The sequence below is a fragment of the Dendropsophus ebraccatus genome, chromosome 9 (assembly GCF_027789765.1).
Source record: "Dendropsophus ebraccatus isolate aDenEbr1 chromosome 9, aDenEbr1.pat, whole genome shotgun sequence".
NCBI lineage: Eukaryota > Metazoa > Chordata > Amphibia > Anura > Hylidae > Dendropsophus > Dendropsophus ebraccatus.
In genome coordinates this window covers 72,594,637-72,618,846 of record NC_091462.1, presented here as the reverse complement: position 1 = coordinate 72,618,846, position 24,210 = coordinate 72,594,637, and the positions used below count along the sequence as shown (strand labels likewise).

Genomic DNA, 24,210 nt, shown 5'->3' with positions numbered 1-24,210 from the left:
TTTTTTAGAAACTGACATAAGTGCTGATGGGTTTCTAACTTTTTTACAAAGCGTGACATGCATGTGACTACATTTGCAACATAATTTGCCATGCAACTTGGAGCATTTCTGTGGAGTGCTACTGTCACTCAATGGTTAAAATGTGAAAATCTTGGAGGCATGTGGTTGCCACGTGGATCTGTATGGCAGTGCACTCTCTAAATGAGTTCTAATTTAATATATTGAGCAGTATTTTTAGTGTGGTATCCGTATTGTCCGCTGTAGGACTGTTTTTATTTGTATAGTCTTTGCCACTTCAGGAATACTATGCTACAGCATTGTTTGTATTCATATTGAGGTATATGTTGTGAATAATATAGCTCTTTGTGGACATTTTATGTACCGATTTATGACTTACCGACTTTATCTACTAACATGCATTATTCAGGATTAAATCTACTTGAATGATCGTGTGCTATTGACTTGCACTTTGCATGTGAGTGAATTTATGTAGGTATATGAATATGATATGTATATCTGACCATGGGGCTTCCTCTGTTTAAGGGCCCTATTACACGGAGTGATAACCTGCTGATTTGCCCGATTGTTGCTCCCTATAATAAAGACAGCAATCAGACAATGACAATGATCATGTCTTCTGGTCCTGACCTAAAATTGTCTGCCAACTGCACTTCGCTATGTCTTCTCCATGCTTCCTGATGTCCTGCTAACTTCGGCCCGCTCCTCACAGTGTCTGAAGTGACAGGCTGCTCAGCCAATCACTGGCTGCGCCGCTGTCCTGGTGAATGGCTGAGCTGAGCTACGAGATCAATCTCGTAGCGCTAAAAGAAAAAGGCGTTTTCATCCCCTGCATTTTTTTTTTTTTTTTTTAATCATGTTATTTCAGTTTTTCTTAAATTAATAACGGGGGAACAAATGCCAGGAAAAAAAAAACACCAATATGCATTTTGTTCTGGGCCGTTTATTCAGCTGTCATTATAGAAAACAGTGGGCCTGGCACTATTCACATGGTATCTGCTAAAGAACACATTCTAAAATGTCAAGTGTTCCAGCCTGTGGATGAGATTTACATGTGTTTCTCCTTGTTACCATGGACTTGTAGATTTATGGTCTATCTGAGCATCTGTGGTGCCATTAAGGTGGTTTTCAGAGTCTGCTTTGGTGAAGAAAAGACTATTACAGCACAAGTTATTTCTCTCAGCTGGTTGAGGTTGGTCAATTTCTATATAATCTGCTTGTGGTTGGATGTAGAGTATTGAAATTGGATCCTGGGTGGCTCTAATATACTGTGCGATTTATGTTCCTGCAGGGGGGCTAGGGGGTGCTCGTGTAAAAACATCCAGTACAGTCGCAGAAGAAAAGCTTTGTTCCCACAGTCTGGCAGAGCTCATGTAATATATTTGTACATTCCAGAAATGTCCTTTCCAGATGATAAGTGATGTATGGTGGTTGTAGTAAGATGTCTACATTGTGACTACTTAGACACTGTAAATCCCATCCCCATTTGGAGCACTTGGGCAAATGCCGGATGCACACTTACTAAAAATAATGCTAAATTGCTAAAACAAAAACTAAACAAAAAAAACCCCATAAACTTCTGTTGAAGAATAGTTTTGTCAGTGGCCACCCCTGTGTTACGGGCATTTTGTACTCCATGGTATATTGTAGCTAACAGCTGCATTGCATCAAATCAGTCCTAAGGTCAGGAGGTTGTACATACACAGCCCTCTATACAGTAACTCATTCACTTCACCATCCACTAATGTTAGAGAGTTTACATTTAGCAGTACGAAAAATTAACTCCCTGAAAGCTGACAACGTCCAATCCTATGTTTAGTAGCTTTCTATTATGATATGATGTCCTTTATTAGCAAAATATAGAGAAGAGGAATGTTAATCTCTTCATTTAACGAGAACTGGTTTTATGTGAATTCCACAGAAGCACCTACTATTGTGGATGGAATTTCTATGTAGATTTCCAAAATCCATACACTGTGGGAACTGACTTACAGTGCAGACTTTATATCCGTAATATATCATTTGTTGCATAGGATTCGCTGTGGATTTATTCTAGATTTTTCCCGTTTCCCACCACGGGTGGTTGGGATGTTGTATATGTTGTAGATAATTTTATTGATTTCAACATCACGTGTAGAGTGTTCCCTCAAGTAACAATATTAATTTATTCCAAGACGACCATTGTACGTTGAAAATATTGTATCTTGAGACTAGGGATGAGTGAACCGGGCCTAGGCTGCTGGAGAAGATGATGGCAGAGGGATGCTCAGTGTCCCCCCAGTGCCCTGTGTCCCTCAGTGTCCCCCTGCCATCATCCTCTCTAGCAGCCACGGCCCGCAAAGCTCGGGAAGTCGGGTTGTGACATCACCATTTTATCCAGGATGTGAAGCCTTGATGCAGTAGTAACTGCAGGGAAAAAGCACTTTAAAAGCATTTCCCGTAATATGTGTATATTGGTGATTTGTATAACTTTTGGGAAGCAATACAATACTGTAGTAAAAATTTTCGCCAGACTTCTCCTTTAAGGATTTAACTACTAAGTACATGAAAAATAGTGCGAAGGATGGAGGTAAGAAACTTTCCTTAATCCTCAGTGCCCCATGAGCCTTATGGTCCTTTTACACGGGACGATTAATCGTTCGTTTTTGCACGATAACGGTCAAATTCGAACGATAATCGTACGTGTAAACGCAGCGAACGATCAAACTACGAGCAAAAAATCGTTCATTTTGATCTTTCAACATGTTCTCAAATCATCGTTGATCGTTCGTAAAAAATTCGCAGATCGTTCCGTGTATACATTCTTTCAGCGATTTCACCTATGTGTGAGATAGGCTTAAACGATCGCAAAACGATCGCATAGCGAATTTTCCGTACGATGTATCGTTCCGTCTAAACGCTGATCGTTATAAAAAAAATCGTTCATTCAAAATCATTAATCGTGCGATCGGGCGAATTATCGCACCGTGTAGGGCCCTATTCCACCAGACAATTATCGTTTGCATAATCGTTAACTATCTTAAACGACCGCTATTGCGAAAGACCTGAAAACGTTCACTCATTTCCATGAAACGATAATCGTTACTTATGATTGTAATTGCGATCGCTTTTTCTTAGCTATTTATTCGCTATTGCGTTCGTATCTATTGCGAACGACGGAACAATGTCTTATTCAATGCGAACGATTTGCGGTCGTTTTGCGAACGAGCAACGATAAAAATAGGTCTAGGTCTTATAAAGCGATCAACGATTTCTCGTTCGGTCGTTAATCGTTAACTGCATTTCCACCGAACGATTATGGTTTAGATTTGAACGATTTAACGATAATCTGAACGATAATCGTCCGGTGGAATAGGGCCCTTAGGAACAAATCAGCATCTTGTTGATGATTTTTGCATTCATGGCCATACTTCCTATTAAACAGTTCTTGAGAACTTTCAGAATTGTTTAGGTAGTCCGGTACCAGGAAAGGAGACGACTTGGCTAGTAATATATACAATGATATCCAAACCTGTATAATTAGAGCAATAAAACGTGACAACTTTTATATAACACGGCAGATGGTGAATACAGTTAGGACTGGAGTTCTGGGCATGGCCAAAGTTCACGTAATGCAGTTTGTCTGCAGTTTCTTTCTTTCAATCCATGTCTGGGAAAAATGGAATTTAATGGATTACATCATGTTGAATGTAAGTGGTGCAAATGCATACATAGAACAAAGAATCAAGGTCTTTCAACTTTAGTAGACTTTCCAAACCTTTCACAAAAAGTCAGTTTTCCAAAGGTTAATGCATAGTGATAAGCCATCTTACATCTGCGGCCAATAATCTGTAGACTTCAGCAATTAACATCAGGGAGTCGGGGTAGAAGTAACCTACACAGAAGCTTTTTACCAAAAAGTGGAATCTGTTAAAGCAGTAATAGTCTCTAAGTCTGGTGTACATCATTCAACAAGTCTATCATGATGACATCCAGACAAATCATCTATAGGAGATTAATTTAGTTGTTTATAGAAGCAGTTTAATTGATATAGATTTCTGCATATGTGACCTAATGCTTATACTAATCTAGCATAAAAATGGAGCGTATGTATAGAGAATCCAAAATGAAAATTAGAAAAATGGGGAGCTCAGTTAAAGAGAATCTCTATTGGGTTTTTGAAAGAGTCCAGATGTCAAATCACCCTTTCATACGCCACAGATTTTTTTTTTTTTACTTTTTTGACTCCTGCTTTCCCTGTTATTGCTAGAATCTGTTACGCCAATAAAGGTGTATAGGGTCAATGGGGCAGACACCATCTTAATCAAATAGGAAAATGCTCAGTTCCATGTTTTTTTAATAGAAATCTAACCAGTGGCTACCACCTTTTTTGGCACTGCATAGATTACACTGATGCCCATAGACTAGTAGGCTATATGCACTTTGCATTCCTATGCCCACAGGGTCCCATTCTCTATCTCCAATATAAATATCTATTTTATATTGATAGCTTCACAAACGGACCCATTTGCCGCTCCACAGCGGCAACATTGTCACCTGTTTTTGCATGGTTTCAAGAGACCTGATTTATTAACGCTCGCTACATGCCATGTTTTTGTACACATATGCACGTCTGGAATTTCCTCTCCGCTCCATCTCATCATTTCTCACAATCTTTAGCAACATCTTGCATTGCAATGTAAGGCATTTAAAGCATTGGTATGTGCTTTGTTCTAGCATTCTCTGTAAAAAAGTAAACCTTTAGAGAAAACCATAACCCAGATTTTAGCCTTAGTGGTTGAGGTTTGGAAATAAGATATATTGGAAGTAGAAGATAAGCTATGAGAACTAGAGACAGGTCTTGAATTTATCAAAAGTGAAATTAAGAGGCGCACACCTAATAAATCCAGCACATCTGTGCGGCCTCAGATGTATGCCGGCTCTGAGCTGGAGTAGACTGTAACTACAGTCTTTATGCCTGTTCTATGCCCCCCCTCCATGTAACGCTGCACCTTCTTTTTGCCCAGTTGGCTTTTTCCTTATTCTATGGGGAAACGAGTTGCTGTGGGTCAGCTAAGGTGGGATGCTTTTTTATTTATTTATTTTTCTTATTTAAATGTATGGCATATCATAGGATAACCGTTTTGACTCGGCTTGTTGTTGGTCAGTGCTAGAATCACAGACTATTTGACTTACTGTCCATGCCAAATAACCATAGGGCTTTTTCATGTGTAATCAAATATATTAAAACTGGCATTTTACATGCCACTCTGGAGTTTAAAGCAACTCTGTACCCACAATCTGTCCCCCTTTCCCCCCAAACCACTTGTACCTTCGGATAGCTGCTTTTAATCCAAGATCTGTCCCGGGGTCCGTTCGGCAGGTAATGCAGTTATTGCCCTAAAAAACGACTTTTAAACTTGCAGCCCTGTGTCAAACTGCCGTGGCCTACAGTATCTGTGCCCTATCCTTGCACCACCCCTCCATCCCTCCTCCCCACCCTCTTCATCATTAGGAATGCCACTGGCAGGATTTTTCCTATTCCTCTGCAGTGGACACTGCACAGGTGCCTTAACGATCCAGCCCATGCACAGTGTTCACACAGCTGATGAATAGGAGAATACCTGCCTGGGGCCTTCCTAATGATGAAGAGGGCTGGGAGGAAGGACAGAGAGGTTGTGCCAGCCTAATGCACAGACACTCTAGGCCACGCCAGTTTGACACAGGGCTGCAAGTTTAAATGTTGTTTTTTAGGACAATAACTGCATAAATAAATATACCAGAGTTTGGAACAGCTGCCAGATGTGGGCTGTAAAGGAAATGGCAAGCTTCCATTAATGTGTTTACCTTATGGTTTAGTAGAATGTAACTATTGGATTTAGTGACGCATTTCTAAATTCATTGATTGAGGAAGTTGTGTGTAACTGATGGACTAGTCAGTGTTTATACCAACCATTGTCCTAAACATGCTTGCAGTCATTAAGTACAGGGAGAGGGGTACTGCAAAACAGTCTGACTTTCAACCATTGATGATTAAATTTTTTTCCCATTTGGCCTTAAATCTGCTAACTTATGTTTTTTTCTAAAATTATTATTTAGGCTATGCTCACACAATGTTTTTGTGAGAAATTAGGTATTAAATAATAACTGTTCCTCTATTGACCAACAGAGGGAGTGGATATGACAATTAGAGGACAGGTATTCTAAAAATTTGACCTAGCTCTTCTCCCTGCTGTTGACCTCCCACCTCCCCTTAGAGATATGTGCTAAAGAAGGGGGGGGGGGGGGGGCGCGTAGTAGTTATATATGTGTGTGTTTTTGTTGTTTTACTACCCTTACGCACATTGCAGTACCCTTTTTGTTGGTTTTTGTATGGTGACGAAGTCCTGCAGCTTGAACCTGTTTGATATTGCCAAGTGCAGAATTGCAGAACGCTAAGCAGGCATTTTCTGTATGCTTGGCATGTCAATGGAAGTATTGAATAGGACTGTGGCAGAGACTAGGTGCTCAGGAAACTGTCTGGGAGAGTGCTAGTAAGTATGTAGTGTTCTGTCACAGGTGTGGGATGATAGGTGCCTTTCCGCATCCATCACAACTTGGTTTCTCAATCTCCCTGGTTTGTAAGCACAACTAAAGGGAAAGAGGGTTAAGGGTACAAACCCACTTGACGTATTTGCTGCGTGAATCAGTCTTAAAAATAAGCAGGCAAAACGCAGGTTGGCTTTATACGATTGTTCTGCGTTAAAATACGCAATTGCGTATTTTTGAAGCGTGAAGCTTGTTGTTAGCAAAGCATCAGTTGTTAACAACCTGTGCGAAAAATGCATGTAGCTTCACGCTTCAAAAATACGCAATTGCGTATTTTAACGCAGAACAATCGTATAAAGCCAACCTGCGTTTTGCCTGCTTATTTTTAAGACTGATTCACGCAGCAAATACGTCAAGTGGGTTTGTACCCTAACTGTTGTTTTTTCTGTTCACTGTTTAACCAATCACTGGTGCAGGTACCTCACACACTCTCCACCTATTACACTTCTCCCTTTTCCATTTTCCAGTATTTTCCCCACGAATAGGAGGTTAGACCTGGTCACCCATATATAGTGTATAGCAGTGTATATCAAGGCCTGGCCAGGGACCAGAGCCCTTGTCAGGAACCACAGCTACATATTCTTTGAGAGACTTTCCAGTAACAAAGGTGCACTGCTAAACCCAAAGGTGCGGTAACTTTCACCTGGGTTAACCTACGCCTGGGATCCTTCTTACAAAGTCTGGACAACCTACCAAGTCAAGGGATTGATCCTCTGTGGAAAAAAGGGCCTAAACCAAAGTATCCCACCACTACCGGCTTTACCTTCTCAGGTAATCTTGAGATTAGCTTCGCCCAATAGTTCAAGCCTGTGACTCGTGCTACCGAATCCAACAGTCTCTGGGCTGGTTTGGTAAAAGGCGGTCTTCTATTCAGTTCTTTTCTTCTAACCCTGAAAATGAGGATTCCTTCAACAACACTAAAGTGACCCTGTACACTATGTCAGAGCACTGTACTAATTAGGCAAGGTCCCCCAAGACAGCCCCTGAACCTATCCAAAGTCAAGCTACTCTTCTTCTATCCTTATCTTCTGAAGTTTCATATGTCTAACACCCTTCATCTGGCTGATTCCAACACCCTATACAGATCAGTTGATGGGGAAAAAAAAGTGTAGAAAAAGAAAGTATTGAAATGATTTCAGTTACTTATTTCAGTTGTTCATAGCTCCCATAGCAGATTTCAGATGGAAGGCCCACATGTAGCTTACCCACACGGCTATATATTAAATCAGCAGCAAAACTTTGCTTCCAGATTCTTTACTTTATAAATTCTTAGGCAATACAAAGAACAGTATGTCACCACAGTGCACATCAGAAACAGTCCATATATCAATTCAAGCAGCATTGGACACGATTTCTTACCATCACCCAGGGAGACTTTATAAAGTAAGGAATCTGGAAGCAAAGTTTTACTGCACAGTTCCTATTCCTAATCCCTGCGGTCCCTTACTAGTCATTGCATGTCGCTACTTCTGAGATGAGCCTTCTTAGCATGACCTGTCTGCTTAGCCAGTCACTGACTGTGTTGGTCCTGCAGAAAAATTCCTCTTAGTAGCAGTAACAAGTGATGCTCAGTGGGGGACCGGAAGTCACTGGAATAACAGTTGCGGGGAATGGTGTTGGGGAATATCAATGGAATTTGAAAATAAGATCATGGAATCTGTAGCATTTAAATAAATATACAAAATAAATAAACAAAAAGCCCCCACATAGCCACGTTGAAAGAGAAAAAATGCAGACATGAAATGCACAAAAAACCTCTCTGCACCAGCAAGGCCCAATTAGAGTTCAAAGGTGGAGAAATTTACATAAAAGTTGAGTGACTCTGCAAATACATTTCTAAACTACCCTCTGAGCTTTAACCATGTGACTTATCTGAACGCTCACAATTCCCTGCTCCCGGGTAGCTGGAGGTCCGCAGAATACTTGTCAACATGAACGGTGAGAAAAATTCATATAATGGGGGGAAAAAAGATAAGAAAAATAATGTATTTGCATAATTACACTGTAAAAATCGTCAAAAAAGAAGTTTTGCTATAAGTGTAGAGGCAGTGTACATGTCATCCTTGGCGTGTCCACACCATGCCTAAGCCTGATGAAGCCATGGTATGACTCAGTGGGTTATTATAGAAAACCTTATATATAACTGTTAATATAGGCTAATAATCAATGTAATGGGAATGAGTGGTGTATTTGTCAGGGTTAAACATAGTTGTACACCTAATGAAAAGTACGATTACTCTGACAGAATGCAATATATTCTTGTATGACCTTATACTCTCTGTAAAGTAAAGATGCTGAGTGAAATCATTATAATATGGCCACACATTATAATGATGATAAAATGCATTGAACGAATTTATTAATCTTGTAATTGGAAAAGCAAGCCCACCTTTACCCTTTGATCGGAGTGTCATTGGCTTGTGTGTGTGTGTGTTTCTTTTTTTCCCTCTTGCTCACTGTAGGTGACTGACCTGGAGGGCAGTTCTACTGAATAACTAAAACTGGGTTCTGACTAAACTATTTTGTGCCTACTCGCACACAACTGTAGAATGCAGTCTGGTATCGGACTAATTCTGTTCTATGACCCATGTGGCCTTTGCATTTTCCCTGAACTTGGACCACCATAGAAATTACTTCAAAGGAGTTCTAGAGCTTAAAAAATTACGATATGTATGAATGTGTAATGTGTAACCAGATCTTTCAATTCAAATGTGAATTAAACTTTTTGCTTGGCATCGGCCAAGTTTTGACCAAGTCCTATCATTGATGTGTTAAAAATTTTAGTTGTAAGACAGTAATGTTTCTAGCCTAGAATTCTTTTGTTGGTTGTTCTATGTTTACTTTGGCCACTTGCATGTCGGCCACTTGCATGTCTCTTGGTGTCCACTGTGCCATGACGTGAAAAAGTAAAGTATATAATTAAAAAAAAAATTTTTTGTCTCCTTTAGGGCACCATGGCCAAAATGGAGGGTAAAACCTCGCTCCTGGACAACATGATAGGCGTGGGGGATATGGTTCTTTTAGAACCACTCGATGAAGAATCTTTTATCAACAACCTTAAAAAACGTTTTGATCACAGTGAAATTTATGTAAGTATATATAGATTTTTTTTATAATTCTAATGCAGGATTGGGCTTGAGTCAAAACTGAGGTTTTCATGTTATCAGGTGAGACATATGACCTATTAGAAAATGACATAAGGTTTCTTTCCATGATAAGTCACTATATGCAATTTAACATTAAATTAACATTTACTCCTTTGTTTGAAAAGAGGAAGTCAGATAGTGTTCTCATTTGCAAAGCAAAACCTGCTAATATTAAAGTGTACAAATCTAAATCAACAGTAGATGTAAAATAAGGCACAGCCTACTAATATTAAAGAGGTTGTCCAGGACAAATTCACTTTTCCCCTATCCACAGGAATAAATAGAGCCACGGGGTGCATGCTGCACCCACGGCTCTATTCATAAAGGAGACGGTGGGGCCCTATACTTTTCCCGATACCGTGGATAGGGAAAAGTGCTTTTTTTTTTTGTTTTTTTTTTCCAGGACACCTCCTTTAAAATGTACAAATCTAAATCAACAGTAGATGTGAAATAAAGAAAAAAAAAAAAAATAATAAAAAAAAATATATATATATATATAATCTCATGCTGTAAAATAAAGCTATACTTACCAGAAATCCAGGTCCAGTCTCCCAAAGGCAGATATTTAGTCTTGTGCTGGTTGGAAAAGAGACTAGACACATGAAGTCCAGGCCAGTACAGAGAGTCACGGCTCAATGTGTCCATCAGTTACGTGACTGCTCTTTGCTCACTTCTCTGTGAGCGCGCAGATGACCTGGGAAACACGGTACTTGCTGTGTTTAGAAAAGAGTCAGAATGCAGGAATTGTGTTTTCGGTGAAAACAAAACAAACAAACAAAAAAATAATGAATGTAAATTGCAAACTTTCTTAATATCACATCTACTGTTGAAAGTTATAACGCTTTAACGTTTTAGGTGACTTAGTAACCATCTATAGTAGAGAACCTTCGGTAACAGTTACCTTTTACTAGATGGAGTACACATATATTGTATTTTCTACAAACAGGTATAGAGGTTGTGGGCCCATATTTGCCGGATTTGAGAAAATCTGGTGTGGGACATGGACTGGGATTTTCATTCTCTCTGGAGGTGCCAGGAAGAGCTGAGTGCTATACTTTGCTCTCTCCAGGGTCTCCATGGAGGATGAATAGAGCTGTGGGTTGACCCACGGCTCTATTCAAAACTAAGGGCACAGAGGTCGTACTCACTGCGATCTTACTTGTCCCGTACAGATAGTGGACAAGTATGTTTTATTCAGAAAACCCCTTTAAGGGTCTGTTCACACGTACCGACTCACAGCTAAAATCTCGCTGCGAGTTTTGCAGCAAGATCAGCTACAAGTCAATGTCCTGGCAGGTCCCAGTACTATATACTTGCAGCAGTCTGAAAGACCGCTGCCAGTATGTAATGCAGCCTCCCCCTTAACTATTTCTGCTCCCGCTCCGCTGTTTGTATATACATTACCTCTCCTTTCTGCACGGGATCCCGGCATCCTGCTCTCCCGCCCAGCCAATCAGTGTGTTGCCCAGCCGCAGCCACTGATTGGCTGGGCAGGAGAGAAGGATGCCGGGACCCATGCAGAAAGGCGAGGTAATGTATATACAGACAGTGGAGCTGGAGAAGAAGGGGGTTAAGGGGGTGGCTGCATAACATACTCGCAGCAGTCTTTCAGACCACTGCAAGTATGTAGTACTGGGACCTGCCAGGACCTTGACTCGTAGCTGATCTCGCAGCGAAATTTCAACTGCGAGTCGGTACGTGTGAATGTACCCTAAGACTTGGAATTGTACGGGCACCTTTTGCCTACCCTCCTAAGAGCAGTAGAGGATTTATCTTGTTGTTATTTTCTACCTTTTGCCTCTACAAATGAAGGCGAGGGTTTTATATTGCACTTTGGTGACAGTCTCGGAAGTACTTAGATTTGTAAATCGGTGTAATGAACTTAGGAAGTATGCCAGGAACAATATTATAACTGGTGGGAGAGTAGATGCCAGAGCATAATAAGCCAAGGAATTTAACTCTGTTCTGGTTTCTTAATTAAAAGTGAACATGCTGCTTTTAATATGTAAACGTAAAAATGGTAACCATATGTGAACCTTCATCATTTCCATACAGGCACCAGGTTACCATGCAGCAGCTCCCATTATAATGGTAAAAAACATGCAAAACTGGTTGTTAGAGGTGCATCATATCCTGAACAGAAGATGGAATGCTACTATTTTAAATGAAAATGCATATCCACTGTACCCGATTGGGTTTTGCGCTGGTGTCTGTCAGTTTGCAGGATTCTAATGGGACAGAAAATACCACATGCAGCGTGTTGTGCATGTTTTTGTTATTTTAATCAAATCCTGTAAGTTAAAGACTGATTTTTTTTTTTCTAAGAGCCTTAAAATATGACTTTGGATTTAATAGCTGAGCAGCAATCTCTCCTAAAACGGAATGTACCTATTTTAGCATTTTCCTCAAGATGAAACTTTACCTTTTTTTTTATATTGCTGGGACTCCATTCTTTGTCCTCTGTGTTATAACAAACATAGTTGTGACAAGCTGTCATTGTTTGGATCAGGCAATCCTAGTAACAGGCTGATCTTGCTTCAAGCTATGTTCACATCTGGGGCAGTAGGTGTGTTATATTTATAATCAAACCACTGGAAGCCAATAGACCTGTCTATAAGCCTACCTGTTGGGCATCACTGGTTTCCATTATGTGGTGGATTCACCTGGAATGATCAATCCTGAACAGGCAGAGCAGCAAAATAAATGCAGTGAGAAGGAATAAAGTAAAAAGTGACTCTCCATTATTAATACGTCAATGCATCTTCATAATTCAGAGCTTTTTGTTATTGTACAGTGCTCCAAATAACTTGCGCTGACATATGTAATAAAAAACATGCTGGCCTCCGGCAGCCAACACTAGGTGTAGCACCGGAACTTACTACATACTGTCTAGTGTTCTATGTATAACTCTATGTATAACATTATGCAGCTAGTGGTTAAGCTCCCTGTACTGGTAGCCAGCATATGACTATTGGTCAGAACTCAAATTCACCCCCAATATACAATAAGAGTTCTTATGACTTAAGATATATTAAGAAAGAGTGACTGCTCAGAACCAAGCCCTAATGTAGCAGAGCCAAAAATAATTCCAACATTTAAAGTAAATGGTACGTAATGACTGAAATTGGAAAATGTAGCAGACAGCATTTTTTTTTTTTTTTTTTTTTTTAGTGCCTTGTATATTGAGCTTTATGATTCTGTATCTGTAATAACCTAATGTATATTTTTTTACTTACAGACCTACATAGGCAGCGTGGTTATATCTGTAAACCCCTACAGGACACTGCCCATTTACACACCAGAAAAAGTGGAAGAATATAGGAATCGTAATTTTTATGAATTAAGTCCACATATGTAAGTATTGTTTATGTTTATCATATATATTGCATTAACTTCGTGGTCCCATGATTAGAGATGAGCGTTTGTTCGAACCTGAACATGCTGCATTTGATTACCTGTGGCTGAAGAAGTTACATGGAATCCTAAGGCTGTCTGGAAAACATGGATACAGCCATAGGCTGTATCTATGTTTTCCAGGACTACCTAGGGTTGCATCCAATTTCTGACCACATGCTCCAGTTTAGACGAACCAGATCATGCTCGGGATTTGCTCATTTCTATTAGTGATGTCTTTAGCTGGAAGCACACACGGCTGTCTGCTGATCTCCTCTTATTCCCCATAAACATATACTTGGACTGGCTAAGCATATTGCTTGTTATACAGAGAGTGATAAGCTGCTACCAGATGTAATTCGTTGATCTTGTGTGTATGGCCAGCTGTGGGCTGTGATATGACTGCCGCACGTGAATTCAGAGTAACAGAAATCATTTTATTACAGTGCTGTAAACCAGAGCTGTGGAGCTGTGTAAGTTATTATTTCAACTCCTCTATTTTTACACACTGATCCCTTTTGTAGGCTTATGTCATTAAGGATAACATCAGGCCTCTTTGATATAAGATATAGAATAAAATTAATTAATATTTCTACCAACTACAATGCCATCCAAAACTGACTCTGACTTTTCAGGGCTCCTGTAAACCGTTCCAAGCATTTAATAATGGTTTTACTCAATACAAATGTGCAAAAGGATCATTTACATATTAAATAGTTAGGCCTAATTCTCACGCTCTGTGATTCACAGATGCTATGGAGTGTGAAGCTGTGCGGTCCAATAACATGTATCATTATGATGCCGGGAGCACTGAAGATCTGTACTGACACAGCTGTGTGGGTGTATGAGTATAGTGCCACAAAGATTTAAATACTAATGATAAACGATGGCGGGATGTCCGTTCTGTCGCACAGCTTTATGCTGCCTAGCGTTGGTGAATCACGGAGTGTGAAAATAAGGCCTAACATTCAAGTTGTTCTCCCCTTATCCTCTATTTATTCTATTATCAGTTGGATAGAATAGGAGAAAACATTTGTTCACAGTAACAAAGCATCATAAATATGGCATTATGGCTAAACCTGTCTAATTCTTAGACAGTACAAACACTTTGTGATCCCCCCCCTCCCCCCCTTTGTGTGAACTGATCTGAAAGTATACAACCTCTGCTGTCAGTCAATACTGTGGAGACCATTTTCAGGGTTACTGGGGAGGGGTGTCTGTAATATATTATTTTTACATAGATATAGCTTTTCATATAAAGGTTTGACAACAGTAAGTGTAAGAGTTTATCCTTGGCATAGCATATATACACCACACAAATAGGTTTTGAAATGTGCTATGGCATTTATAGTAGTTGAATCTTTAACCAGTTGCATTGCAGTTCAGCTATAGTATGTGAATGGAATATAGTAGGCAGCTTGTGGACAGTCAGTTCTTAAATGTCCAACAAAAGGAAAGTATGGGAGTGCACTCCCGTAGGTGTTGGCATCCCCGCTAGCCGCAAGCCATGTTGATGGTTTTTATTTGCTGAATGAAGAAAGTTGAAGATTTTGTCAGGGTGAGTGCACTCCCATACTTTCTTTGTTGGATATTTATGTGTGGACTCGTGTCTGTGGGAAGAAGCACCACAAAATCCTTTATTACCCACACCTATGAGGCCTCCCATTTTTCGTCTACTTTTATACGCCCAGTTGTGCTGGTTACTGTGACTTTACATTACAGTTCTTAAATGTTATGCAAGGAAAATGGATAAGGATCTTGTTGTAAGGATAAGAGTGACTCTAAGAAGGGTTAAATTATGATTGCTACGACGGGGTCAGAGCATCTTTAAAATGTCAGGACTTGTGTAAATGTGTCCGTATGCAGTATGCATGCAAAAAGTGGTCCAAATAATTGACAGCGATCAGCCGAGGACAGGAAAACATCTAAAACTCAGCTGATCAGGTCTTTAGAGCCTGCTTTAAAATGTATAGCTATCGGTCGCACATCTTCCTGTGTAAACAGGGTTATGTGTGGCAGATAACTATAAAGGGAAACATATCTGTGCTATCAGTTTCCAGATCACAAGCAGTGTATACTTACCATCAGCGCTGCTTGTGGTATGGCATCTGGCTCTCTCTTCCAGCTCCACCCGCTGCTGTATCTTCACGCCCCAGCCGGAGGAGGTGGGGCCTTAAGATACAGCTGGAGGACTGGAGAGCTTGATGTCAGATCACACAGCAGAGCAGAAGGTAAGTATACACTGCTTGTGATCTGGAAACTGACAGCATGGATATAAACATATCTGTGCTGTTAGTTAACAGGGCTGCACAAATTATACAAGCATCATTTGTGTAGCCTGGCTGCTCAATTTTTTATGCTGGATACCCCTTTAAAAATCGTTAAGTCTAAAAGGACCTATAGAAAACATATGTTTGTTACCCTGGGTTTTTGCCATGCTAGGGAGCACCCCCTGAGCTCTTAAGCCTCATTTAAATATTAGGGAAAGGGCTTATATCCCTGGAAAAGGCTATGAAAATAATAAAGTATGCCCAGAATCCAGATGAGAAACCCTTTTTAATAATTTCTTTATTTCACCCCTGTTTAGCTGGTGGATAAGCTGCTTATGTCTTGCTGCCAGATGGACCATAGACCATATCGACAGATCAGAGATGTTTTGGTGGTGTGATGGGGGGACGGGACCTAAATAATATTAGGTTTTAATCTTATGGCTGATTTATGATGGACTAGCATGTATATATATATGTGTGTGTATATGTATGTATGTATGTGTGTGTGTGTGTATGTATGTGTGTATATATATATATATATATATATATATATATATATATATATATATATATATATATATATATATATATATATATATCTAATACACAGACTACCCAACAAGAAACTAATGCTTGCATTTACAATTTAGCCATTGCTCTGTCATCACCCGCAGCCCTGCTCATCTTATGGATAACATATTATCTATCTAATGATGAAAACAGCCAAAGTAGTTGGTAACTAAACCGATCATTTCAGGACATCACTTATATTCCCTTTGCATTGTCTTAATGACTGTATTTATCCAAATCCCAAAGAATGTCCGTGTTTAATAGTCGGCTTAGCTTATGCTGTAGTCCTGTCACTTTTGGAATGTAAGCACTTGACATTCAGTTATTGCAGCATCTGAGCGGAGCATTGGCCTTTCAGACAGTGGCACCGAGCCACACACACTGGATTGTGTAACTGCTGACAGAATGTGACATGCTGCTCCCAAATTATACCAATTCAGCATATTCACTTTCTTTTTTGGTGGTTTGTTACAGTGCTCCGTGCACCAAAAAATAGCATGTGAGAGCTGGGACACAAGGAGGCATTGTCATTGTGGAATACAAGTCTTTGTCTACTTTCAAGCTACAAGATTCTGCATGTAATACAAGAAATATGTTCTATTCCCTTTGTATAACAATCCTGTTTTGGAGCATTAGAACTCTAGTTAGGCAGTTGGACATCCAGGATGCACATATGCTTTTATCACAAAGTACCACAAGTTTATGTGTACATAGACTACACAGCTGTATACTGAGTATGCTTGGGGATGCTCCATAAATGAGGTTATAGGCTGCATTTTGCATTGTTTCTTGTGTAGAACTATCTTCAGGAACTCCGGCTGGATTTGTGTGTACCTACTGCAGGACGAAAAATCAGAAAATTGTCAATGTATAAAGAAAGACCTAGGGAGAGAAACAAAAATATGTGCAAATAGTAAAATAGTTTGTCATACTGTACATTTTTCTTTTTGGTTACAAAATATATATGGCAGGTGTTACTGCAGACAAAGCCGGCCCGTGCCTATGATGTCACTAGACAATGCATTTGTCAGTGAGGAACATAAAAGGTTTTTCAGAGAAAATAATGAGGTAATTTGTTCTGCAGACTTCATTAATACAGAGTAGGCCCTAATGTTCTCTCCCGGGTAAAAAACGGTTCCAAGTCAGTAATCTGCTCATTTGCTTTAAAGCCACCAGCTGCATCCCGGTTGCCTCCAGCTAATTTGAGTTCAATAGCTCCCTAATTTGCAATTCTTAAAATGCAAAAGCTAAATGCTCAGCATGTGTCAGTGTGTATATGTTCATGTTCATGTGTATGTGTGTGTGTATTTTTTTTCTTCATGTTTTGCTATATTGTGGCCTAGTGCCAAAATAAAAAAATGTTAAAAGCTTCCCCCATAATTCTGCACTCAATACCCCTTAATGACCAAAGGGAAACAGAATGTTAGGAATTAGAGATGAGCGAATTGACAGTATTAGCGAAGCACTTCACTACGCTTGGCCATCAACTTGTCAGCCGGCTGGATGCAGTCCTGGGAAAGTGTACTGGGGCTGCATCCAGCTTTTCCATGCACTTGGGGCAGAGCAGAGTTCTAAGGCAGTCAGCTGACAAGTCCTCAGCCAAGTGTAGCAAAGCGATTTACTTTACTAATACAGAACTGTAAATTCGCTCATCTCTATTAGAAATCTTTGCTCATTTACTGAAAAAAGAACATTTTAATTTTTCATAGACATAAGCATTCAGACCCTTCACTCAACAGTTAGTTGAAGCCCCTTTGGCAGAGATTACAGCCTCCAGTGGTCTTGGGTATGACGTCACCTTGATTTAGGGATTTTCTGCATTTTTCTCAGCTGATCCTTTATAGCTCTGTCAGGTTGGATGGGAACAGTCATTTTGAGGTCCCTCTAGAGGTGTTCAGTTGGGTTTAGTCATAGTTATGGCCTGGCCACTCAAAGACATTTACAGAGTTGTCCCTAATGGCCCTATTACACGGCCCGATGACTTTCTGTAAGCTTACTGAGCCCAAATACTGTCATATTTGGGCAGCAAGGGCTGCATGGACATTGTTAGTAATGTGCAAAAAATCATTGGAGTCATGTACATTGAATGGAAACCCACATTATGATTTGAAGTGGTTCTTTCATATATACATAGTAAAAAAAACCCTTTCAATGTAAATGTTAAATGGAGCCTGTGACGGATGCTTCATAGTGGCATCTGTCACCCATAGAGTAATATGGGATCTATTTAATGATTCTGCTTCTAAGTATCAGTCAGCCATAGGCTACAATGGCATTTGCATCATAACTCATACTTTTTTTTTTCTTTGCTGGACTGGATGATTGCCATAGTCTACTATGCTGTTACATAACCTATACAATCCAGATGAAGGCCTAAAGGACTCCATCTAGCAATAGAACCCTATTGGCATACCAGGAAGTACACACTAAACTAAGTTCTGGGAGGAAAACATGAGGAAGGGGTGGCCTCCTGAGTAAGTTTCAAGTGTCATAGGAAAGAGTTTGAATACTTATGTCAATGCTGTAGGTGTACAAATAAATGTGGTGCAGCCTACAATTGTAAGTCTAATTTCAGATGCTTTCTTTTCCTCGCAATGCCTGCTATGTGGACAGGCTCTTGCATACCTCCCAACTTTTGCTGGGGGGAAAGAGGGACAGTCAGGGCAATGTGCCACGCCCCATAGCCACGCCCCCATATCTGCATCATTTATTACCATTATATAGGAAACAAATATTATCACCAGATCTTCACCACATAGTGACTTATCCTCCCTTATACCATTACTACATAACATCCACTGTACACAGAGCAGTACTCTCCCTCAGCAGTCACCATATAGCGGTAGATTAGGCTGTACACAGGCTCTGCAGACCTTATAGGTGATTGTATTGCCGGTATTCAGTGACTAACAGGGGACGTCTTCTCTTGTTGATCACTTTTGTGTTTCTTCGCCATCATGCACGGCCATCTTGAAAACCCCTCCGGCCATCTGCGAGACAAACATTTTAGGCTCCTCTCTCCAGTATCATCCTCATCTGCTTCACAGTAACTCTCTGTGCCCCATATGGTACAGACCCCTCTGTGCCTCCATATCCCACTGTAGTACCCCCCCTCCTCCCCCTAGTTAATCTTACTTTAGTAACCCCCATCTCCCCATAGAACACACTGTAATAACCCCCTCTCCCCATAGAACACACTGTAGTAACCCCCTATAGTACTGTAGGTCCCACTGTAGTACCCCCCACCCCCACATAGTACTGTAGGTCCCACTGTAGTACCCCCCACCCCCACATAGTCTCCTCTAGGCACACCCATCCCTGACAGAAAATAATAAAGATATATACTCACCTAGTCAGGGATCAGTCACAGAGCTTCTCCAGCTGCTGCTGAGGTCACAGGTCAGCTAACAGCCCCCGCAGCTCACAGCTCCAGCCCCGTGGTATCTGCTTTCATCTTCTCTCCGGCTGTCCCTGACCTCTGACGTCATCAGCAGCAGCGTGTAGGGGACAGACAGGAGAGAGGAGACAGAGTGCAGGTACCATGCGGGGCTGGAGCAGAGAGCTTCCGGGGCAGCAGCTGAGCTGTTTGTGAGGCTGGCTGCTCCAGAAGCTCCCTGCATGTGCAAACAGCGTCCCTAAAGCCACCCGACACTGTCAGCAGCCACAGGAGCCGCCAACACTGTCAGATGGCTTTAGTGAGGCCATGAGGGGGGTGGCGGGACACAGGGGGGGGGCGTTCAGGGACCGCGGGACATCACCCCAACATCGGGACCGTCCCGAGGGATCCGGGACGGTTGGGAGGTATGCTCTTACTATTGTGGGGCAAGTTCTGTGCTCATGACAGTCTGTCGGTGAACAGTCTCACAGGGTCATAGCAATTGCTACTGGTAAATTGTCATTGGGAATCTGCATACTTTTTACATTGTTATATTGTGCTCTCCTTATAGGTAGCAGTGTGACTTTTGTTTCTTCCATCAGTAGCTTTATTCCAGTTAAAAATCTTCTTCCTGCCTTCCATAGGAGTAAAAAATGTCTCCATGTCCCTGCAGTGCCTCTCCTGCTCTTCATACTACCCTGTGGTTGACAGTCAGAGTGGATAGAGGGAGGCGGCGGTGTAACGGGAGTGGGACAGGCATTACAACTATTTAAAAAATTTGTTATGACAATTACAAGTGACAGTTTCCCTTTAAGATCTTTACTGTTATGATAATGAAACATTGCCACCTGGAATATCCTGAAGGCAGGGATTGGTCTGAAAAACCGTTGAGTTCTTACAGCATACTGTATGTTGTGAAAACTGATAGATATTTCCCAGGTGACATGATAAGGATTCTGTATGCTTCATAATGTATCCGGTGGTTATTGGCTATCTTTTCTCCTTTGTTTACCTCTGCCTTTACCTTTGGAAATGTAAAAAAAAAAACAAAGTGCAAAAACCCCATTAGTTACAGAATAGCTAAACTTTGTAAGCAAGCAAACAGGTTGACACATAGCCGATCGGTACCTGGCTTTAAGCAAACATACACTTTGGTCTCTGTCAGGCTGAAAATAAATCTCCTGTGGGTTAAGTGATATACCTGGACCCTGAGAGATTGTCTTCTCTATCAAACCAAATGTTGGCCAGGCCACACATAGGTATACCCCACTGATAATAATTAGTTTGGATGGTTTTGTGTACAGGGACAATTATTTCTGGTCAAACACCATTATTGCTAGAATACAGATCACTGATTTGGATGGGACTGTTTAATTAATTATGAATAAATGAATTGTGTGTGTGTGTGTGTGTGTGTATGTGTGTGTGTGTGTGTGTGTGAGAGAGTGTTTAGATGACCTGGGAAACACTGGACTTCCTGTTTTCTGTCAGAAAACAGGAAGTGTGGTGTTCGCCATGATAACAAAAAGAAAAAAAAAAGAAATTGCTTACTTGCTTTATATCTACTTGTTATAACGACAGGTACACTTTAAGCATCCTATTTAGCATAAGACTCCAAAACTGTCCAGTCAGATGTTCTGCATCATGTGGGGGATCTATACAATAATACAGGTTCAGTATAGGAGTATATAGCAGTATTTCTTCAGCATTTCTAATCATTTTTGTTTAGACTATGTCTAAACTTTCTAAAACGTGAAATGATGTTTAAAGGTAATCATGCTACTTCTCACCAACTACCCCGTGACTTCATTCATGTGTGTCTGTCCGTGTTCTTTTTTCTTCTCCCTTCTATTGGCAGATCCTATTTCATGGTCTTCATGTTTTATTTTCCCTTGGAGTTTGAACATCTGGCTTCAGTTTTTATGAAGCCCTTGAGAATCTGAAACTGAAATAGACCCTTGCTCTCTTTCCCACAAACTTAAAAGCATGGAAGAATGTAGTAATGCTGGTTTTATGGTATGTGACTTACACTGTGCATGCAGTGAATATTGGCCCAGGAAGGGGTTAATGACCTTCATTATACTTTTTGATACAGCACAAGAGGGGTGGTCAAAGTCTGGGTTATACATAAATAAGATTTAATGGACGTTCATTGGTGACGCGATATTGCTAATTAAATGCTTAGTGTGAACATAGCCTTAGTAGTTCACGTTAAGGCAGTCAAGCAAAACAGGTTTTGTCATCCTGAAATTGTGGAGTTTGGCTCCTGTGATATCTAGAGCGCAGTGGAAACTGTGATGTCATTTTAGGTGTACATTGAGAAGAGTGTGATGTAATCAGAAAAAATACTAAATAAGGGACAGCAAGTATTGCTGGCATTATTAATTGTTTAAGAATAGAATTACATGGTGTCTTCACTCTGAACCCCCACAAGGAGGTGTGGACTTGGTTTTTAGAATAGTCACCAGCTGGCATAAGAATGGGGCCATGACACAGCAGTGTGGTCAGATGGAGTCAGGCCTTAAACCAGCAACACTGGGACCATGTGTGCCACCCAGATTTGGGAGGCCATCACAAAGCAGGAAGACACAGGACTGAAACATGGACAGATGTGTACAAACCAAAGCTTAATTTAAGAGGAGGCTGGGTCATAACACAGGCATTCAACTTTTATTCTAATTAGCTCAAAGAAAAAGGGATAAAAGCGGTGGCTTCCTTGGCGCAATCCGTCTGGACCAGGAGTCTGATGTCTGGATCACTGGGTCTCCTCAATGTTACCGGACACTGACTCCATGTTCTGGTGAAAGAAGTTCTTTATTTACGCGTTTCGAGGAGACCACCCTCCTCTTCATCAGGCATGTGACATAAGGTGCTGGTGTGCATTTTATAATGAAGTTCATAAAGGGTGACCTGGAAGTGATCTCACTGGGTGCTTGAACCCGTGATATCATAGGTCAGCATGCAATTGAATTGAAACAACAATTTTAGTTTATATATATAAAAACAGAATTTGATTCAAATATAAATAAAATGCAATTGAAACATATCTGATAAAATGCTATAGATACTATAAAAGGTTTACATTAAATCTGTAATTTAAAAAATAAAAACATTTGGTGTTTGTATTTTTACCTAGGAGTAAATGGATGCCTAGCCCAACATCCACAGGCAAGCTGTGGAGCAGGGGAATGAACACCACTCTGGAACAAAAAAGACACTGATCCTCTATAGCAGTGCTTCCCAACCTTTTCCACCTCTGGGCACCCCTTGGAAAAAAAATTTCCTCGGGGCACCCCTACTAAATAATGTTCTACAAAATAAGAAAACCGTCATACAGTAACTCACAGGTGACGTCTTCTTTGATCTGAGGCGTCACTTTTCCTTTTCCTCTCCATCCGCCATGATGATTTCTTCCAGCTACTTTTCATCTCTTCAGAACCTGCGAGACAAACAATATAGGCTCTGCACATTTCTAGCAACTTCCTTTCCTTTCTCCCTCCTGTAGTCTCCCAAAGTAACTGCGCTGTTTGGTGTTATGTGCAGTAAAGCGAGTAGGAATGTGGGATGCCCCCTGTATGTAGGATCCCCTGCTGTGATTAACTAATAATGCCCCCAGAGGTGCCCCCATACACTAATAATGCCCCCAGAGGTGCCCCCATATACTAATAATGCCCTCAGAGGTGCCCCCATATACTAATAATACCCCCAGAGGTGCCCCCATATACTAATAATGCCCCCAGAGGTGCCCCCCTTATACTAATAATGCCCCCTGCTCTGCCCCTAAAAAAAAAAAAAACATCCTACTCACCTAATCCGCACTGTGGCTGCAGGCAGAAGGTCTCCTCCTCCTCTTCGGGCTCCATCTTGCGAGCCGCGGGGTCGGGACTTCCGGCAGGCGTGATGACTTCACATCATCACGCCTGCCGGAGAGGTCACGTCCCGGCCTCCCAAAGGCTGCTGGCATGAAGTGCCGGCGGCCTATGGGAGTGAATATAGGAGCAGGACGCTGACACTTCCTGCTCCTATATTCTGCTTACTTTAATGTTCCGCCCGCTCATAGTGCGGGCGGAACATGAAAGTGATCCGTGCATCCCGAGAAGCTGCGCGGCCGCAGCTTCTTGTGCACTGTCTCTTTAAGCATCCCATTTCCCACCGGAATCCCGCGGCACCCCTGGCGGGTTCTCCCCGCACACCAGTGTGCCGCAGCACCCCGGTTGGGAAACGCTGCTCTATAGGATCAAATCCCCACAGGGACAGGTTGTAGTAGTCAAATTTTTGAAACTAAGTTTAACTACTTGTCAAAATGCTCAAGCATAGGGTAAATGATAATAATACTTTTTATATGGTTACATTTTGAGGAAAGTATATAAATAAATAAAATGCATATTGTAAATATTAAGTCTACCTATAACTATGATCAAAACTCCACTGCAAGATACCAAAATAAGCTATGGACTCAGTGGTAGGTTGTCCAGCTCTATAACACACTGACCCAGGTTCCAATTCCTGGAACCAAGATTTGTCTTGCTGTTTGGAAGGGCAAGTAAAAAAGCCTGGCAGACAGAGACTCAAAGCAGCAACACAACACTCAAAGAGCAACACACAGCTATACAGGAGAAAGATCCAAACAATGACCATATCAAACAGACAGGCATTGTGAATGCTATGTCAATCTTACACTATTCGTTCAGTGGCTTTATTTAAGCCCATAGGTTGTAATGTCTGCAATTGGAAAATCCAAAACATTTCCCTTTTCACTAGGGTGTCAAACCTGTTGGTCATGTTGGTACTAATGTGATCAATGGGGTAAATGTTAATTTGTTCGGTGTTGCAGTTATGTGCCTCATGGAAATGTCTTGAGACCCCATGT

At 41.0% G+C, this 24,210-nt stretch overlaps 1 protein-coding gene across 5 annotated transcripts in view; it reads left to right on the top strand.

The window, feature by feature from the left end:
• The window catches only part of MYO1B (myosin IB), a 136,722-nt gene that overhangs the window by 12,652 nt on the left and 99,860 nt on the right, over window positions 1-24,210 (top strand). For 2 of the 5 annotated variants that reach the window (XM_069983608.1, XM_069983605.1), the window contains exons 1-3: window positions 9,145-9,255; window positions 9,534-9,674; window positions 12,970-13,085. In XM_069983608.1, the coding sequence (XP_069839709.1) occupies window positions 9,166-9,255; window positions 9,534-9,674; window positions 12,970-13,085 (347 nt within the window). In that variant the 5' untranslated portion in view covers window positions 9,145-9,165. Of the gene's footprint in view, window positions 1-8,435; window positions 8,524-9,143; window positions 9,256-9,533; window positions 9,675-12,969; window positions 13,086-24,210 lie in introns of those variants that run through there. The other 3 variants (XM_069983607.1, XM_069983604.1, XM_069983606.1) reach the window with 3 other exon arrangements.